The following is a 15,651-nucleotide window of genomic DNA, read 5'->3' as shown; positions in this document are numbered from 1 at the left end:
GATTTGCATTTCCCTAATGACATGGGGGAGCATCTTCTCCCTGCTGGCTGGCCCCTCGCATAGCCGCCCTTACTTTTCAGCAACTCGCGCAGCAGTCCACCAGCCGCTCTCCTCTTCTAAGCCTCAGTTTCCTCATCTGTCCCGCAGGGAGCTGGCCCCGGTCCATGGCCTCCAAGCTTCTTTGCCCACATAGCCCTTAAAAAGAATTTTGAAAAATTAGATGTAATTTGGCACCGTTTAAGGTTAACAGCTAGTTTTTTCACCAATAAGTTTACATTGTTGCAAAGTACGTGATTTCCAGTGTATCGCAAATTTTGACATTTAAAAAATGCAACTGCTCCTCACTCTACAGAAGTGAAACCTGATGTTTTATTCAGCTTCCAGCCTCATGGAGTGAGTCACAATTCCTTAGTCAAAACCAAACCAAACCAGCAAACCACTTTGTACCCTGAGATAAACCAAAAACCAGAGTCCACAATAATAAACCTCGACAACTTCCTGTGGACCTGGACTCTGTACCATAGCAAGAATTTTAGCTGTGACCTTTGCTCTTTTCGTCCTGTGCCCTGGCCTCTAGGATTAGCATAATCATGTGAGAAAGTCGCTGCTGCCCACCAGCGACAGCTGAATGTGAATTTGGTAACCTCGTTTCTCTTGTGATTTTTCCCCTTTTCCATACTTGTTGGATTTTTGTATTTGGTGAGCCAGTCCTTCTGAAGTCTGACTCCTTTGCACACTTTGCAGTCAAACTTTCTCTAAATGTATCTGCCTTCAGTTTTCCCTGGGCAATTCTTTTAAACATATAAAATGTAAATAATGTAGCAACGTGATCTCCACTAACACCCAATGCAAGTACAAGTTCTTGTTGATTCTTTTCTCCTCCATCTCTGGGTTCTAGTTCATTTCCTCCCCAGAACTTTATTTTAATAAAAATATTTTTATGTTTGAGGGCTGGGTGTGGTGGCTCACGCCTGTAATCCTAGCACTCTGGGAGGCCGAGGCGGGAGGATCGCTCAAGATCAGGAGTTCAAGACCAGCCTGAGCAAGAGCGAGACCCCGTCTCTACTAAAAATAGAAAGAAATTAGCCGGACAATTAAAAACATATAGAAAAAATTAGCCGGGCATGGTGGCGCATGCCCATAGTCCCAGCTACTCGGGAGGCTGAGGCAGAAGGATGGCTTGAGCCCAGGAGTTTGAGGTTGCTGTGAGCTAGGCTGATGCCACGGCACTCTAGCCCAGGCAACAGAGCCAGACTCTGTGTCGGGGGAAAAAAAAAATTATTTTTATGTTTGAAAGTAATTCACTGATCACCCAAGCATATATCTCTGTAAGAACAGGCACATAATTTATTCAAACTTCTAAAAAATATTAACCCACATCTTAAAAAATGCACACCAACTAAATTCTTTAGAATTAGACCATATCTAGAAATATCGATATATGAACCACAGTTTAAATTTAAAATGTTTTATCTCCCACGATCCTAAGGCTCTCAGTGTTAAAAAAATTTATTCTGGATGGAGTGATTAATACAATTAATCAATTGATCAAACCAGCATAAATACATTAACACTGTGGCATATGTTTATTATACATATAAAAGGCAAATCTTTGTTAGTCTCCGTCTCTTAATAAGTGGGACTGTATTTGTTCAAATGGTTCACGTGCCACTGAAGGTTACCTGTTATCTGAGATGGAGCTCAGCCCCCGTCCATCCTGTTTTCATTTTCGTTGGTCCAGACTACGAGACAACTCGCTCATATAAATCGGTACGTGGTAATGGGCCAGCTTTCTTCGGACTGCATCGCTCCACTTTTAGAACTTCTTCAGAGATGGAAGCCAAAGTCACACAGTGATCTATCGCTAAAAACAAAACCAAAAAATGGACCCGACTAGGTTCTCCGGACAAGAGACTCCAGGCAAGAGACTTCGGGCCTTCCCGATCGCTCTCTTGGCACCAGCAGTTGCCAAAGGGGCTGGGGTCCCTCCCCACCCCGCGGTTCCCCACCTCTCCCCTCCTCCAGCCGCATGGGGCATGGGGTAGAGGGGCGACCTCTGAGCGGGACTGGGGTTGGGGTGGAGGCTTCCCCAAGGTCAGGGTGGGGTGGGGTCCCGAGGCCCAGCCCCTAGCGGGCCTTTCCAGGAATGCGGCCCCAGAACGTGAACCCAGACGTGAGCACCCTCCGACCGACCGGGGCGGTGGCTCCAGGCCCTGGGGGTGTGGGTGTCGGGCGCTTCGGGCTGGATGCGGGAAGGAGGGCCCCGGGCGGCTGCGCTGGCTGCCCCGTCGCGGGGTTCGGGCCAGAACCCGCTGCGCCCCAGAGGTGACCGTGCAGGGGCCGGCCCAGAGGGCGAAGGAACCTGCGGGCGGGGCGGTCACCGAGGGGAGGGGCGGCCCAAGCCTGCTGCGCGTGCGCCCACCCGCGTGCGTCCAGGCTGCAGGCGGTGCCAGGGAGAGCAGCCCCCAGGGCCTGTTCCGACTGTCATCCTCCCGCGTCGGGGTCCCGAGTGGGTGTGCGTGGGGGGTGTGGTGCGGCGTGTGCGGTACTGCGGCGTGTGCGGTGTGTGTGCTGTACGGCTGGGATGCGGTGTGCCGTGTACAAGTGGCGGGTGCGTGCGGTGTGTGCAGCATGCGTGGAGTGTGCGCAAATGTGCCAGGTGCGCGCGCGTGTGGTGTGGTGTGGGGGATGGGAGCGCGGCGTGTACGAGCGTGCATGTGAGCGTGACAGCGTGCGGCGCGCTGCAACAAGCGGGTCACGGTGTGCGGCGTGCGCGGGCTTCCCGGTCCCCGGTTCCACTGCGTCCGGCTCTCTCGGCTTGGCGGGCTGTGGCGGTGGCGCTGGCAGCCGGCGGCGCGGGAACCCGGCGCTGCTGGCAGAGTGGAGCGGCGGGTAACCATGGCAACAGATGCTCCCGCGGCCGCGGAGTTGGGGAGGGGCGCCGCGCACCTGAGACGGCGGGCGTGGGGGAGGGGAGGCCGCTCGCCCCGAAGAAACCTGCGGAAGACCTGGGCTGCTCCGGCACGCACCCCTGCGTGTAGTCCCTCCCCCGAAAACCCCCCCGCCGCAACCCCAAGGCCGGGGGCCCTGGTGCCTGCCCGGGGGGCCGGGACCGCACTCGGGTCCTCCGGAGGCCTGGGGCTGGGGGCAGAGGGATTCCTGCTGTCTCCTTCCCAGTGAGTCCCCGCGCAAAGCGCTTACTGGGAGGTGGCAACAGCAGGACGGCGGCAGCTCTTAGGACCCCACTCATGGCATGCGAACCCGCCCATTCTAAAGACGGGGAAACCCAGGCCTTAGGGGACCCCGGACGGCACCGCAAGCAGAGTGGTCCGGTCACACGCACTGGCAGGTGCTCCTGTTGGTGTTGGGCCCGGACACGAGAAAAGATTGAGTCAACCGGAGGGAGCCCTGCGTTTGACACGGGCTGGTCTCCAGGGGACAGGGAAGAAGCTGTCAGGGGGCTCTGAAAGAACCGGCTGATTTGCATCAGCAAGTAGCACCTCTCGGGAAAGGGCGGGCCAGGCCCACTGAGATTGAACTTGGACGTGCCTGTGCTCCCCTCGCACCTCCGCCCAGAGCCAGCCCCGTTTAACATGAGGAGGTGGGGCTAGCTAGTTTTCATTCGTTCATGCACCCGTTTATTTATAACCTTTATCAACTAAGAGGATTCCAGAGTGTGGTGCCCAGGCCAGGGCATCAGAGGCACCTGGGACTAGTCAGAAATGCAGGTTCTCAGGCTGGCCCCAGCCCCACCAGTTCAGAGCCCGTGTGTGCGTGTGTGTGTGTGCGCGCGCGTGCACACACACGTGTGACGTAGCAAGGTGATTCTGAGGCAGTTCAAACTTGGGAACCACTGGTCCAGGGCAGTCCCTGTGCTAAGCACGGGGCTACATGATCCCTCTCCTCAGGGATACACAAAAACTTGGTCCTGAAAGTCCCAGTTCCCTTCTCTGAACTGCCAGTGCCCATTTGGGGCTCCATCTAAGATGTGAGCAAACTCTTAAATAGTACTTGACCATTACCCCAGGCTGGATCTGAGCAGAGCTGAAGCTATTTCAGAGTGGGAGAGGGAGGAGGAGAAGCTGGAGAAACAGGAGTTTCTGAAGTCCTTTCACTGCTTGGAAACTGCTTGAGAAAGGCTTCAAGGGGTGTAGAGGAGCCGACGAGCGCCGCCTCCTGGTGACAGCGTGCAGAGCCAACTCTGAAGGGGCGGGGCCCCCCCTCCCACAAAAGAGGCTTTCTGTGTCCCAGTGGTACACCCTGCCGTGCAAGGACCACCCGGATCAACACCCGGATGTTTCATGCATTACTGCCAGTACCTGGACTGGCTAAATTCAGAGAAGCCTTTGGGTTGATGGAGATTTGTGTGTGGACAATGTATAAATGTGACTTGTTCCCAGTCATTTTCAAGTTGCTCCAGAAGGCGGTGTGTAACTTTATTTTAGCTGTGTCTTTCTCCGGAATCTGTTCCAGTGGGGCTGATAGTAAAATGAGCTTTGTTCAGCAAATTGCAGTGTCAGTGTTTAGCAGTGTCCTGAACTCAGCCAACCGGTAGCCAGGAAGGGTGCAGCACACCTGGGAATCGGTGCATTTCTGCAGGGCAGCCTGGGGGCAGTGTTTGGATACTGGCCACGAGGAGCCCAGATGCTGCCTTCTAGCAGCTTCCAGGGCTGACCATGGTTGGTAGGAAGTGGAGGCAGGCAGGAGCCCCAGCAACCGCCAGCAGGTTTGCTGTTGGCCAGCCTCCTTCATGTATTTTGTCATCTCACCAGCCACCTGCACTATTATTTAGTCAACACTTTTCTTGAAATCAACTCATGTTTTGTTATTTAATTTAATTTAAAAAAGACTTTGTTTAGGATCATCGCTAGAGGGGTAGGGACCACTGCAACAGGGTCCTGCAGTTGGGGAGAGAGACTGGGCTCAACTCCCTGAAGTTAACTTTAAAAGGAAAAAAATCCCCAAATAACAGATGTAAATCAAAATCAGTAGCACTAGGCCGGGCGCGGTGGCTCACCCCTGTAATCCTAGCACTCTGGGAGGCCGAGGCGGGCGGATCGTTCTGAGCTCAGGAATTTGAGACCAGCCTGAGCAAGAGCGAGACCCCGTCTCTACCAAAAAAAAAGGAAAGAAATTAATTGGACAGCTAAAAATATATGTAGAAAAAATTAGCCGGGCATGGTGGCGTGTGCCTGTGGTCCCAGCTACTCGGGAGGCTGAGACAGTAGGATCGCTTGAGCCCAGGAGTTTGAGGTTGCTGTGAGCTAGGCTGACACCACGGCACTCGCCCCAGGCAAGAGAGTGAGACTCTGTCTCAAAAAAAAAAAAAAAAAATCAGTAGCACTAACCCCGGTTGAAGATGATTGTAAAACAAATACTGTGCAAATAAAACTGCTGTGATGGGCCATCCTGATACTGTTGTTCACCAGAGCTCTGAGCCTGGTGTCTCCGTCCCCGCTGAAAAGAGAGGTGTCTAAGACTGAGATTCATCAGCCAGGAAACTCTGCTAGAGAAACAAGGCCATTTAAAAGGGGTGTGTTTGTGACTTTCTGGCTATTTGATACAAAGTAACCACCACCCCATCTCTGAGGCCTCCCATGCACCAGGCACTGTTCTGGGCAGTTTGCAAATATTAGTATTAACTCACGTAAACACTGAGCCCACCCTATGCGACAGGTCCTGCTACCCTTTCTGATCTTACAGAGGAGGAAACAGGCCCAGAGAGGTAGCAGCTTGCCCAGGGCCACAGAGCTGCAGAGCTGGTGAGCGTCACAGTGGGTTTGAACCAGGGACATGCTGCTCAGGGTGACATTCCCTCCCTCCCCCCGCTGCACTGGTAGGACAATTGTTCCCCCTGTTCCTGACATAGGAAGCTCATCCAATAGGTCATCCGCCTGCCACGGGGACTCTCGTGGTGGTGCCCTTACGACACCAGACATCTGGAGTAAAGGCATGTTTAATGTGAGACAGAACAGATTATTTTCCTCTCTCTTCTCCTCTCTCTTTCTCTGTCTTTTCTTTTTCAATTTGATCGAGCCAGTCAAGAGCAGTTACCACCGTGTCTGCTGGCCCAGTCCCTAGAAGGTAGACCGCAGGGGCTGAGCGCACCGACGTGGGATCGTGGGTCTCAGGGTAAGGCTGGTTTCTTTGGGGGACGGGGGTTGCGGTGGTTACCCTGGCACCTGTGAGTGCTTCCTGCTCTGGGGACGTGAACGTGGACTCTGCCTGGTCTCCAGCCAGGTGGGACAGGACAGGAATTGGGTCTGTCCAGGGAGGGCGGGGCCCAGCCAGAGTCAGAGCAGGTGCAGTGGGCAGGCTGGCGGGGCCCGGGGTGTGGCTGCAGGCAGTGGGGCGAAGGCCGTCCTCCCTGGAGAACTACTGGATGCTGGGGTGTGGGCGCCACAAGCCAAAGACCAGGCCTTTCAGGCGCAGGTGGGACTCCAGCCCCAGGCAGGCTGTCAGGCGGCTGAGGGGAAGGTCGGGGTGGATCCTGCAGGCTGGGGGAGCCCAGGCCCAGGCAGAGGCAAAAGGCCCAGGCAGAGGCAAAAGACCCAGGGAGGGCAGAGGGGGCTTCGTTGGGCGGGGGCTAGGCAGATCCTGACAAATGCATGCTTCAGAGGACATGTCTGCTACAGCTGGGTTTGGTCTCAAGAGCTCACTTGGCAGACCCAGCACCTCCCCAAGCAGGACGTTAGTCCTCCGGGTTCAGGGAGTGCCTGCCTGGGGCAGCCTCAGCCTCTAATCCAGCGCGGCCGCCCTCTCCTCATTGCTTGCCCACTTTTTCAGATGAGGAAACTGAGGCTGGGGGAGCTTAACCCCTTCCACCCAAAGCCACAGCCTCTGGGTGGGGGAGGGGGCTGGAACGTGAGTGTGCCTGGCTCCAAAGCCCAGGCTCTCGAAAACGGTTTGGATGCACAGTCCTGGCAGTGGTTCGGTGTTCAAAGCGTCCAGGAGAAAGGTGGGAAAGCGTCGCTTTTGCTGCTGGCCGGGCCACGCCCGCTCGATGGGGCCGTATTCGCAGTTTCCGCCATCTGATTCTCGTTATTTCCTGCAGAGCACGCTGCTTGGAGACGCTGGCTCCCTGTGGCGGACGGAGCCCCCGCATTCCTTCCCCTGCTTGCTGGCGTGAAGCCCGCCCGCCCTCGGGCTCCCCGGGACTGGCTGCTCCCCCAGGGACCCCCAGCAGGGAGTGATGGTCCCCGTGTTTTTGACCGTCTAGGGAAGCACCGTCGGGAAACCACAGGCTTTGGGACAAGCATCGCCCCACGGTGGCTGTCGCGACCTGGCCGCCGTGCGTTGGGCAGTGATTGACTCGTCCTGCATTCCAGCGGGTGCTCTGTGCTGGGCCGGGCCAGGCCGGGCCGGGACCTGGGGGCCGCCACCGCCACGTCCCTCCCACGGCCAGACCCGTGTCCGCAGGGCTCGCGCGCGTCCCCGTGTGGCCGCTGACGGCAGCGCCGCTGGGGCGGGAGGAGAAGGGGGAGGGGCCCGCGCGCCCTGGCTTGTCCCCAGCGCCACAGCTGCCCAGCAGGGGCTGGCGCTGCGGGCACAGTGGCCCAGGGCGGCGTGTGGCCTGGGAAAAGCGGGAGAGGCAGGTCGGTCCGTGTCCCGGTAGCGTCACGGCCAGAGCAGGCGCGGGGCCTCCGGGGCAGGGCTGGAGGCTGCCTGGGAGAGCAAGCCAGTGTAGGCGGGAGGAGAGGAGGGGTCGTGGAAACCGGGTGTGGAGCGGGCAGTGGAGGGGGCGGTCCCATGGGCGGCTGGGCAGGGTCCCTGTGGGAGTTCCCGACCCTCAGCTGGTCCTGGGGGACACAGGTGGGTGCAGGGGTGGGCGTGGGGTGGGGAACGGTGGTGGAGGCTCTAGACCTTTCTGCCAGGGCCGGGAGGGGTGGGGTGGGAGCGTTCCTAGGCCTGGCGGGGCAGCGTACAGAACCCAGGAGAGAGGGACCCTCCCTGGTCTGCCTGCTCTTCTGTGGGGGTAGGAGGGCTTTGTTGAGCCACCGCAAAGCCCTGCGTTTGTCGCGGGTGCTCCTGCTGACTCGGGGCAGGTACCGAAGTTTGCAGTCTGAGCTGTGGGGCTGTAGCACAGCCCTGGGCCACGCGCTCAGGCCGGCAGATGCTGCCGGCCGAAGCCAGTTCTGCCAGTTTCCTCCCAGCTTTGCGTTTGGTGACCTCATGTCGGTAGCTTGAAATGGGCGGTGGTGGGAGCATTTGCACCCCAGCCGAGGGCGGAGGCTACAGATCTGGGCTCTCTGGCCTGGAGCACTGGTTTGTGGGCACACCACCGTGGCGTCCCTCTGGGGGAGAACCCGAGGCTGTGCGTGGAGAGTTGCGTGTCTTCCCTGTTCAATGCTTCCATTTCTTTGCGTGTGAAGCCTGAACGGTGACATTTTCTGAGTCCGCCCCACGGTTTACATGGAGAGCGGTGGTCGTGGACGCTAGCGCCATGGAAATCTTACTGCGTCTCCACCGTGCGCTGGAAGACTCGCTCCAAGCGTGGAGAGGCTAGTGTTGTAGCCAGAAGTGCTCAGCACCTGGGGTTTAAGGCCAGCATTTGGAGACAGCTCTGTCACCCTTGGTACCCTGGGACTAGCCAGCTAACGTCTCTGGGATCCAGCGTCCTCGTCTGCATGAGGGGGTGGGCAACAGCGTCTTTTGGGTCCTTTCTAGCGCTGACATTTGGCCATGAATGCCCCTCCCTGCCACACGGATCTCTGCGTTCCTCCCCGAAGCACGTTCTTTTCTCGACTCCGTGACAGGACGAACTCCGGCTTCCGCCATCGAGCCAGCCTCGCCCCTCAGTGAGCGGGGTGGTCACCCACCTCTTCTCAACGCACATCCTCTGGCCAGGAGCTCTCCCTGGTCCCACAGCTTGCAACGCCGTCGTATGTCAACAGGGCTCAAGTTTACATTGCCAGCCCCACCTGCACCCCCGGGAACCGACTCACCTGCGCCACCTGTTGCCCAGCAACTGCCCCCCCACCCCCGGACGCTTGGTGGGCGTCAGAGACTGATCTCCTTCCGTCCCCAACATTGTCACATCTCAGTAAGTGACTCTGCTCGTCACCAAGTTTCCCAGGACCCAAGCCTCAGACCCACCCTTTGTTTCTGTTTTCTTCACCCCTCGCACGTACTCTATCCCCGAACCTTGGACGTTGTGCCGCTTCGAGGTATCCCAAATTGGTCTTTGCACCGTCCCAGCCCCTGCCACTGGCATGTCCTACCTGGGCCCCTGCAGCCACCTCCTAACTGACCACTAACTGCTCCCATTTCTGTGTCCTGCCGGTGGTCAGAGCACTCGTTTAATCATCAACGTCAGATCCTGCGTCACCTCATCTGGGGGCTCCTGCCTCTGTGCCGTGGGAGCTCACGTTCTATCCGTCCTCGCCTACCCTCCACGCACTCTGGCCTTCTGTCCCCTCGGGAAGCGCGGCGAAACCAGCCCCCCTGTGGGGCCTTGCACTGGCTCTTGCCTGGCCTGGAATCTCGTGCTCCTGAGCCTGATTGTGGCGTGTCGCTTCTTGCCACTCCGCCCCCACCCCACATCGCCTGCTCAGAGAGGCCGCTCCAGCCCCGGCCCGGTCTCTGTCCAGGGTCTCGTCTTTTGCCTGCCTTCATCACTGTCTGAGCATCCTGTGTATTCATTCGGTCACTTTGTAGTTCCTGCCTGCTCCAGCCCCTCAATGACCAACTTCAGAGTGCAGGGCCAGGACCGTCTTGCGTGCTGTGCGTCCCCGCACCCAGACCAGAGTCTGACACCGAGCTGGCTCATTATGTATTCTCAGAAAGAATGAGTGACTTTCTTCTGCTTTGGCCAGAGGGCTGTGACTGCACAGACCGGAAAAACAAGGCAGGACTGTCTGTGGGACAGCCCTCCAGGAGCACAGCCCCGGCAGCTGGTCCCCTACACACCCCAGGTGACAGCTTCTGAGTTGTCCCTGGTGGAACACAGAGACCGTGGCAGGGAGCGGGGGAGGCCATGGGACCCGCGAGAGGCTGAGGAGGGTTCTGACTTCTGCGGGGGAGGATGAGATTGCCGTTGGCTGTCTGCTTTGGAAAGACCCCTCCAAGACTAAAGCAGAGAGGCTGGAAGGGGTCTGCTTCGAGGTTCCGATTTCTCGCTGGCAGCCAGTCCAGTTGGAGCCCCTGGCCGGGTGGGGCTGGCAGCCCTGCTCTGGCTGCCGAGGTGGGCAACAGGCGTGTCAGCGTGGAGGAACAGGGAGCATGGCGCCACCCTCCCCAGAGCCTTCTGGGGCTCTGAGCTTGAGCAGTGAGGCATTATGCGACCTTGGCCAGAAGAATCACAGTCCCCAGCAGTCCCATCACCAAGGGGGGCTGGCCGCTGGGCAGGAGAGTAGATGCTCCGCTGGGCGGGGGAGCAGGCTCTAAGGAAAGCCGGAAAACCCATGAGGCAGCGAAGGGCAGCATGTCACCCAGCACCTCCACGGCAGACCAGGTAATCCCTGGCCGCCCCCACGAGCCCCCGACTTCTCTCACCACACCTTGGTCCTGCTGTCCTTGTCCACCATGACCCCTCACAGCCCTGCCCAGTAGGTCTACCCCTCTTCAGCGAGGCCCCGGGTGACCTTTGCCCCCTAGATGGGTCAGGATGGGGATGGGTTGTGCGTGGGAGGCTGGAAGAGGAAGACTCCGGGAAGGAGACCGCTGGGTGGTCGTGGTGGACAGCAGGGTATGTCCATCTGGGAGCCAGCAGGTGGCTTTGCAGGGCAGCCCGCCCGGGACAGACCCTCACTTCTATGCACCTGCACGTCAAGCAGGCGGTGCTCAGCCTGCCCGCCCTGGCAGGAGGGATTTGGTTGCTCCCAGAAGCCAGGGAAAGAGGAAGGGGAGGCCAGTCACAGGCATGCAGGCACACACGCATGCACACGCGTGCACACAGGGAAAGCCCTCACCTGAGCGCAGCATGGGCAGCAGGGTGCTGAGGTGCCCATCGTTGTCCTCGGGCACGATGCCCAGCAGGTGGCACATGAGCTCGTACACGTGGACGCTCTCGAAGGGCTCCACCTCCAGGCCCGCCTTGAAGCTGGGGCCCACGGCCCGGAAGATGGTCTTCATGTCCATGTCTCCGTTGTCGAAGCCGTGCTCCCCATTGTTGAACTGGACATTAATTCTCTGCCGGGGAGGGGGCAGGGTCCAGGGTCCTTGCTGGGAGCAACCAGCCCTCCCGCCTACCCGCCGTCTCCGCCACCACCCCTGCGGCAGTGCCCACCTGGGCAGGGACCGTGTGGAGGATTCCAGTGTGGGACAGGAGGGGTTCTGAGACTCACTTTCTCTGAACTCTTAGCCCCAGAGGTCAGTCGCCCCAAAGAGGGGTCTTCAGAAGTAAATGGAGACCCCAAGCAAGTGGGGACTTGGCAGACAGCCCGAGGCTGTGCCTGCCTTCGTCCTGTGTGGGACGCGCTAAGAGGTCACTCTGGGTCTCCCTCCCCAGTCTGGACTTCGCTTCCCGCCCAGCACCCTGGGTTCTAGCCGAGGGGCGAGCAGGCTCCCCACGCTGGCCCGCCTCTGCCCTGTCACCCTCCTGTCCAGGCGTCCCACACCTAGCCCTAAGCTCACACTCCTGTCATACAGTGACAGCTGTGTCCCTTTAAATTGGGGCCTGGCTAGGAGTGGGGATGCCTTTTACAGAAAGGGAAGGAGCCCCCTGTAAGCCGTGCGTCCGGCAGGCGACTCACCCCGTGGATGACGTAGCCGGGGTCGCTGTACATCAGCAGGGGCGTGACCCTGGGGTTGTTGGCGTAGTGGAAGGACGCGGGGAACGACTCCTTCTTGTAGACGTGGAGTCTGGGGTGGGCGTCCTCGAGGGCGCCGTACACCTTCTCCAGCATCCCTGCTTTGGGGACCAGCATGCCATTTGGCCCGTAGTCCAGGAGCTCAAACTGGATGTCCTGGAAGGTGAAGTTGGGGAACTTGTGGAACTCGACCAGGTCACCGGCTTCCTTGTTGACGGTCGTCATGCCGTGGTCGGACGTGACTATCAAGTTGAGGACGCTCGAGAGGCGGTTGCGCTCGATGCTCTCGCGGAGGTAGCCCACGGTCCTGTCCACCTGCTCCACCGCCTGCTTCCTCTGCTGGGACTCGGGGCCGTACCTGTGGCCCGTGGAGTCTGGCTCCCCGAAGTAGAGTGTGACCAGGTCCAGGTCGTCCTCCGTGAGCCACTGCATCACCGTGTCGATGTTCGCCCTCCACTCCGTCTCGTTTTTGTAGTTGTGCAGGATGCCTTCCTTCCGGCTCAGCGTCACCGCCACCCCTTGGTAGGTGACGTTGCCCCCGGGGTAGAAGAAGGAGCCGGTCTTTAGGCCCTGCCAGGACGAGACAGCGTGAGGGCCGCGCCTGCTCGGCTGGCGCCCCCAGCCCGCGCCCGTGAGCACCTGGTCTGCCCCCCCTCCCTTTCTGCCCCCTCCCGGCTGCGCATGAGGCTTTTATCTTCGGCAACCTCTCTCATTTCACGCTATCCAGGGCAACACTGATTTTATGGAGGAGACAACAGGTGCCCAGTGGACTCAAGCACTAAACAAGACAACGGATATAAATACTCCCCCGGACGTGCCGTGTCTCCTCGCCACTGGCCTCTGGTCCGGGTGTGAGTCTGTCTGTCCATCCACCTGCCCCTCCACCCCTCCACCTGCTCATCTGTCCATAAATCCATTGGTGCTTGTTTAGAATCCATCTGTCCTTCCAGGCCTCTGTCCACACGTGTCCCCCCCCGCCCGCCCACGCCCCCAGGCCGTTCTTTCACTGGGTTGAGCTCCGTGGGGCGCCAGGCTCTCTACGCTGTCTGCTGTGGGGCGTGGCGGGTGCAGCCCTGAGAGTGTGTGTAGACGCTTCTGGAACGAGGGGACTCCTACGTGGGTGGATACGTTGGCTGTAAGGTGGGCGTAGGTGCCCATGTTTATTTGGGGTTCCCCTTGGAAACTGCCACTGGACTATGTTGACTAGAAGCCTCACCTCTGGGCCAGGACGCCCCCAGAGCATGGCAAATGGGTGGGTTCCTGGGCTCAGCACTAGAGCCCACCTCTTATTTTATCTTTGGCCCTTTAGAATTTGGGCCTCCTGTCCAGCCCCGCGAGGGCCGTTTTATTGTTAAATACTTTCCTGTTGAGTCACAGTGGTCTTCCCTGTGCTGAAGGGTCCAAGGGTGCAGTTCCCCCTCCGTTTGGGAGGACGCAGCAATCCCTCTCGGTCCCAGGGCTCCAAGGAGCACCGGCCAGGACCGGGTCCCCATCAGCACCCACACTGCCTCCCCCAGCCTGCTGTGATCTCACGTGGGCACGGCCTGGGCCCGGGTCCCCCGTCCTCCTGCCCTCGCGGGCGCCGCGCAGCTGGGGCAGCATTACCTGCCTCTGGGCTGTGATCCAGATGGGCACACTGCCGTTGTCCCACCACCCCGTGATGCCCAGCGTGGTGTGGTAGGGCAGCTTCACCTTGCTGGTGGTGTTGTAGTACATGTTGTGGACCACCCCGTGGTTCTCGACGTATTTGCCTGTGGGAGGGAGAGGCGCAGGGCTGGGGCCGCAGCTGTGGGCGGATGCGGGGACGGAGGGGCACAGCTGCACGAGGCCAGAGCCCCCGTGTTCTGGGTGGAGAGGCTGGCGGGGGCGGCGGGGGTGGGGCTGGGGGGACGTTCTCACACACCGCCCGAGGCGGCCAAGGTCCGCGGTCAAGTTCGCGGTGAGCAGGCACATGTGCTTTGACCTGGCAACGACACCCCCACCTTCCGGAGCTTCTCCTGCAGCGAAACGTGCACATGGGCACAGAGACTCGTGCACGGGTCTCGGCCACAGCCTGGTTTACTTTAGCAAAAGACTGGGGGTGACCCGTGTGGCCACTGGGAGGAAACTACTTAAGTAAATCATGGCCCGGGCAAGAAGTGAAATCCTAGGCAGGGATTTACATGCACCAAGTAGAGCTCCGTGAGCTATTTTTAAAATATTTATTTTTGCGTAGGAAACCCGTGCACTTGGTACTAAGTTCCAAAGGTATGAAAGAAGGAGCAGAAGCCCTCCCAGCAGCGCCCTCCCAGCCTCGTGTGTGACGTGGGAAGCACAGCCGTCCGGCGCGGCAGGGATGGCTGCGCGCCCCCGTTTGCGTGGGAGGGGGGTGTGGCTGCAGAAATGCTGGTGTCAGCATGAGCTGCTTGTGCTGCAGTGGACAGTGTCCCCCAAATTCATGCCCATTTGGAACCCCAGAATGCGGCCTTATTGGAAATAGAGCCTGTGCAGGTGTGATTAGTCGGGGTGAGGGGAGGCCGTGCGGGAGTGGGGTGGCCCCGAACCCGACGCCTGTGTCTTTGAGAGAAGAGGAAACCTGGACACAGAGACACACACAGGGGAGAAGGGGCCCAGTGGCAAAGGTCCCAGCAAGGCTGCCACGAGCCAAGGAACGTGCCAGAAGCCGGACGAGGCAGGAAGGATCCTCCCCTGGAGCCTCCAGAGGGAGCACGGCCCTGCGACACTTTGGTTTGGGCTTCTGGCGCCCAGAGCATGGCATGGCGTTCTGCTTTCACTGCCCAGTTGGCGAGCCTTGGTTGCGCAGCCCCAGGCCCCTGACCTCGTGTCTTCGAAGGATGCACAGAAACCGGGTGCCCCTGGGGAGGGTGGGGGGTTGCTTCTTGCTCCCCACCACCCTTTTGTGCTGCTTGGCCTTTTAAAACTCCTGTCGGTACTGCCTACGGCCGGGCAGCTGCGGTGGGCGGGGGGATGGGAAGGGCTGAGGGGCGGGTGGTGCTACTGTCACCACCTGGAACCAGAAGGCCTGGCCATGACCCCTCCTGGGTGTTGTCACTTGCCCTCCATCTGTTGTCACCAGCGGTGGGGCTGAGCCCTGCCTCCCAGTGAGGGGCCCCTCCTTGGAGCAAGGGCCTCCCCCCTTTATCCCGCTGGGCGCTGGGCAGGCCCTGGGCCTCACCGGTGACCAGGGTGAAGTGGCAGGGGCTGGTCAAGGTGATGAAGGCAGGCGTCATATAGCGAGCTTTCACCCCGTCTTGAGCCATGGCGTCCAGGTGGGGGGTGTCCACGTCCTGGTCGTAGTTCCAGCGGAAGCCGTCGAAGGACACAAGGAGCAGCTTGTGTCGGGAGCCCTGCCTGTGCACGGGCGCTGCGGCGCCGATGGCCAGGAGGGTGGCCAGAGTCACAGCGAGCAGGACAGCTGAGCGCCCCATGACAGGCTCTGTGGACAAACAGGTGCACGGGGCCGGCTCATGCGGGGGAGAGCAAAGTCCCAGGGTCACCTGGGCTGATCTTATCCGTGCATCTTTGGAAACGTCATGCCGGGGAGGAGGGCTCCCGCTGTGGCGTGGGTGCCAACACCCTCGGGTCCTGGCCTGCACGTTCGGGGACGGGTGTGAACTTGTGCAGCCGCCTTCATTGCCAGCCGAGGCCTGGGGGCTCCACGGACCTCCCCTCCCTCTATCCTCTGGTATCCTCCCAGAAGGAGGGTGGTGACCCAGGGCTCCAAGCACAGAAAGGAGCCCCTTCCACCTGCCCCAGCTCACTCTGACCCTAGGGGCCTCGCGTGGGGGTGAGCTGGGTGGTCCCCCCGCAGGCCTTTGGGGGTGTCTGGTCCAGGGCCTGTGGGGTGGGCGTCCCAGAGCCAGGACCCAGCCCGGGCAACAGCAGCTCAGCCCAAGAATGG

The 15,651-nt window shown here is 59.6% G+C and overlaps 1 protein-coding gene across 1 annotated transcript; it reads right to left on the bottom strand.

Moving 5' to 3' along the window:
* Positions 1-9,791: 9,791 nt before the first annotated feature.
* ENPP7 (ectonucleotide pyrophosphatase/phosphodiesterase 7) lies at positions 9,792-15,201 on the bottom strand. The gene is made up of 5 exons (XM_012663078.1): positions 14,926-15,201; positions 13,356-13,501; positions 11,694-12,320; positions 10,911-11,130; positions 9,792-10,382 (listed from the first exon to the last, which is right to left on the bottom strand). The coding sequence occupies exons 1-5, from the start codon at positions 15,176-15,178 to the stop codon at positions 10,276-10,278; spliced, it is 1,353 nt and encodes a 450-aa protein (XP_012518532.1). The 5' UTR covers positions 15,179-15,201; the 3' UTR covers positions 9,792-10,275.
* Positions 15,202-15,651: the final 450 nt, after the last annotated feature.

Source organism: Propithecus coquereli, unplaced genomic scaffold (assembly GCF_000956105.1).
Source record: "Propithecus coquereli isolate 6110/MARCELLA unplaced genomic scaffold, Pcoq_1.0 Scaffold794, whole genome shotgun sequence".
Taxonomy (NCBI): Eukaryota; Metazoa; Chordata; class Mammalia; order Primates; family Indriidae; genus Propithecus; species Propithecus coquereli.
Note: the sequence above shows the minus strand (reverse complement) of the source record. Positions and strands in the feature narration are given on the sequence as shown.

Excerpts from the sequence above, each read along its gene's own strand:
- ENPP7 (XM_012663078.1), bottom strand. The coding sequence starts at position 15,178 with ATGGGGCGCTCAGCTGTCCTGCTCGCTGTGACTCTGGCCACCCTCCTG. Across the intron at positions 12,321-13,355 it reads GGATCACAGCCCAGAGGCAG|GGCCTAAAGACCGGCTCCTT; the intron begins GTAATGCTGCCC and ends TCGTCCTGGCAG. Across the intron at positions 10,383-10,910 it reads GCTGCCCATGCTGCGCTCAG|AGCCTGCTCCCCCGCCCAGC; the intron begins GTGAGGGCTTTC and ends GGCTTTCCTTAG.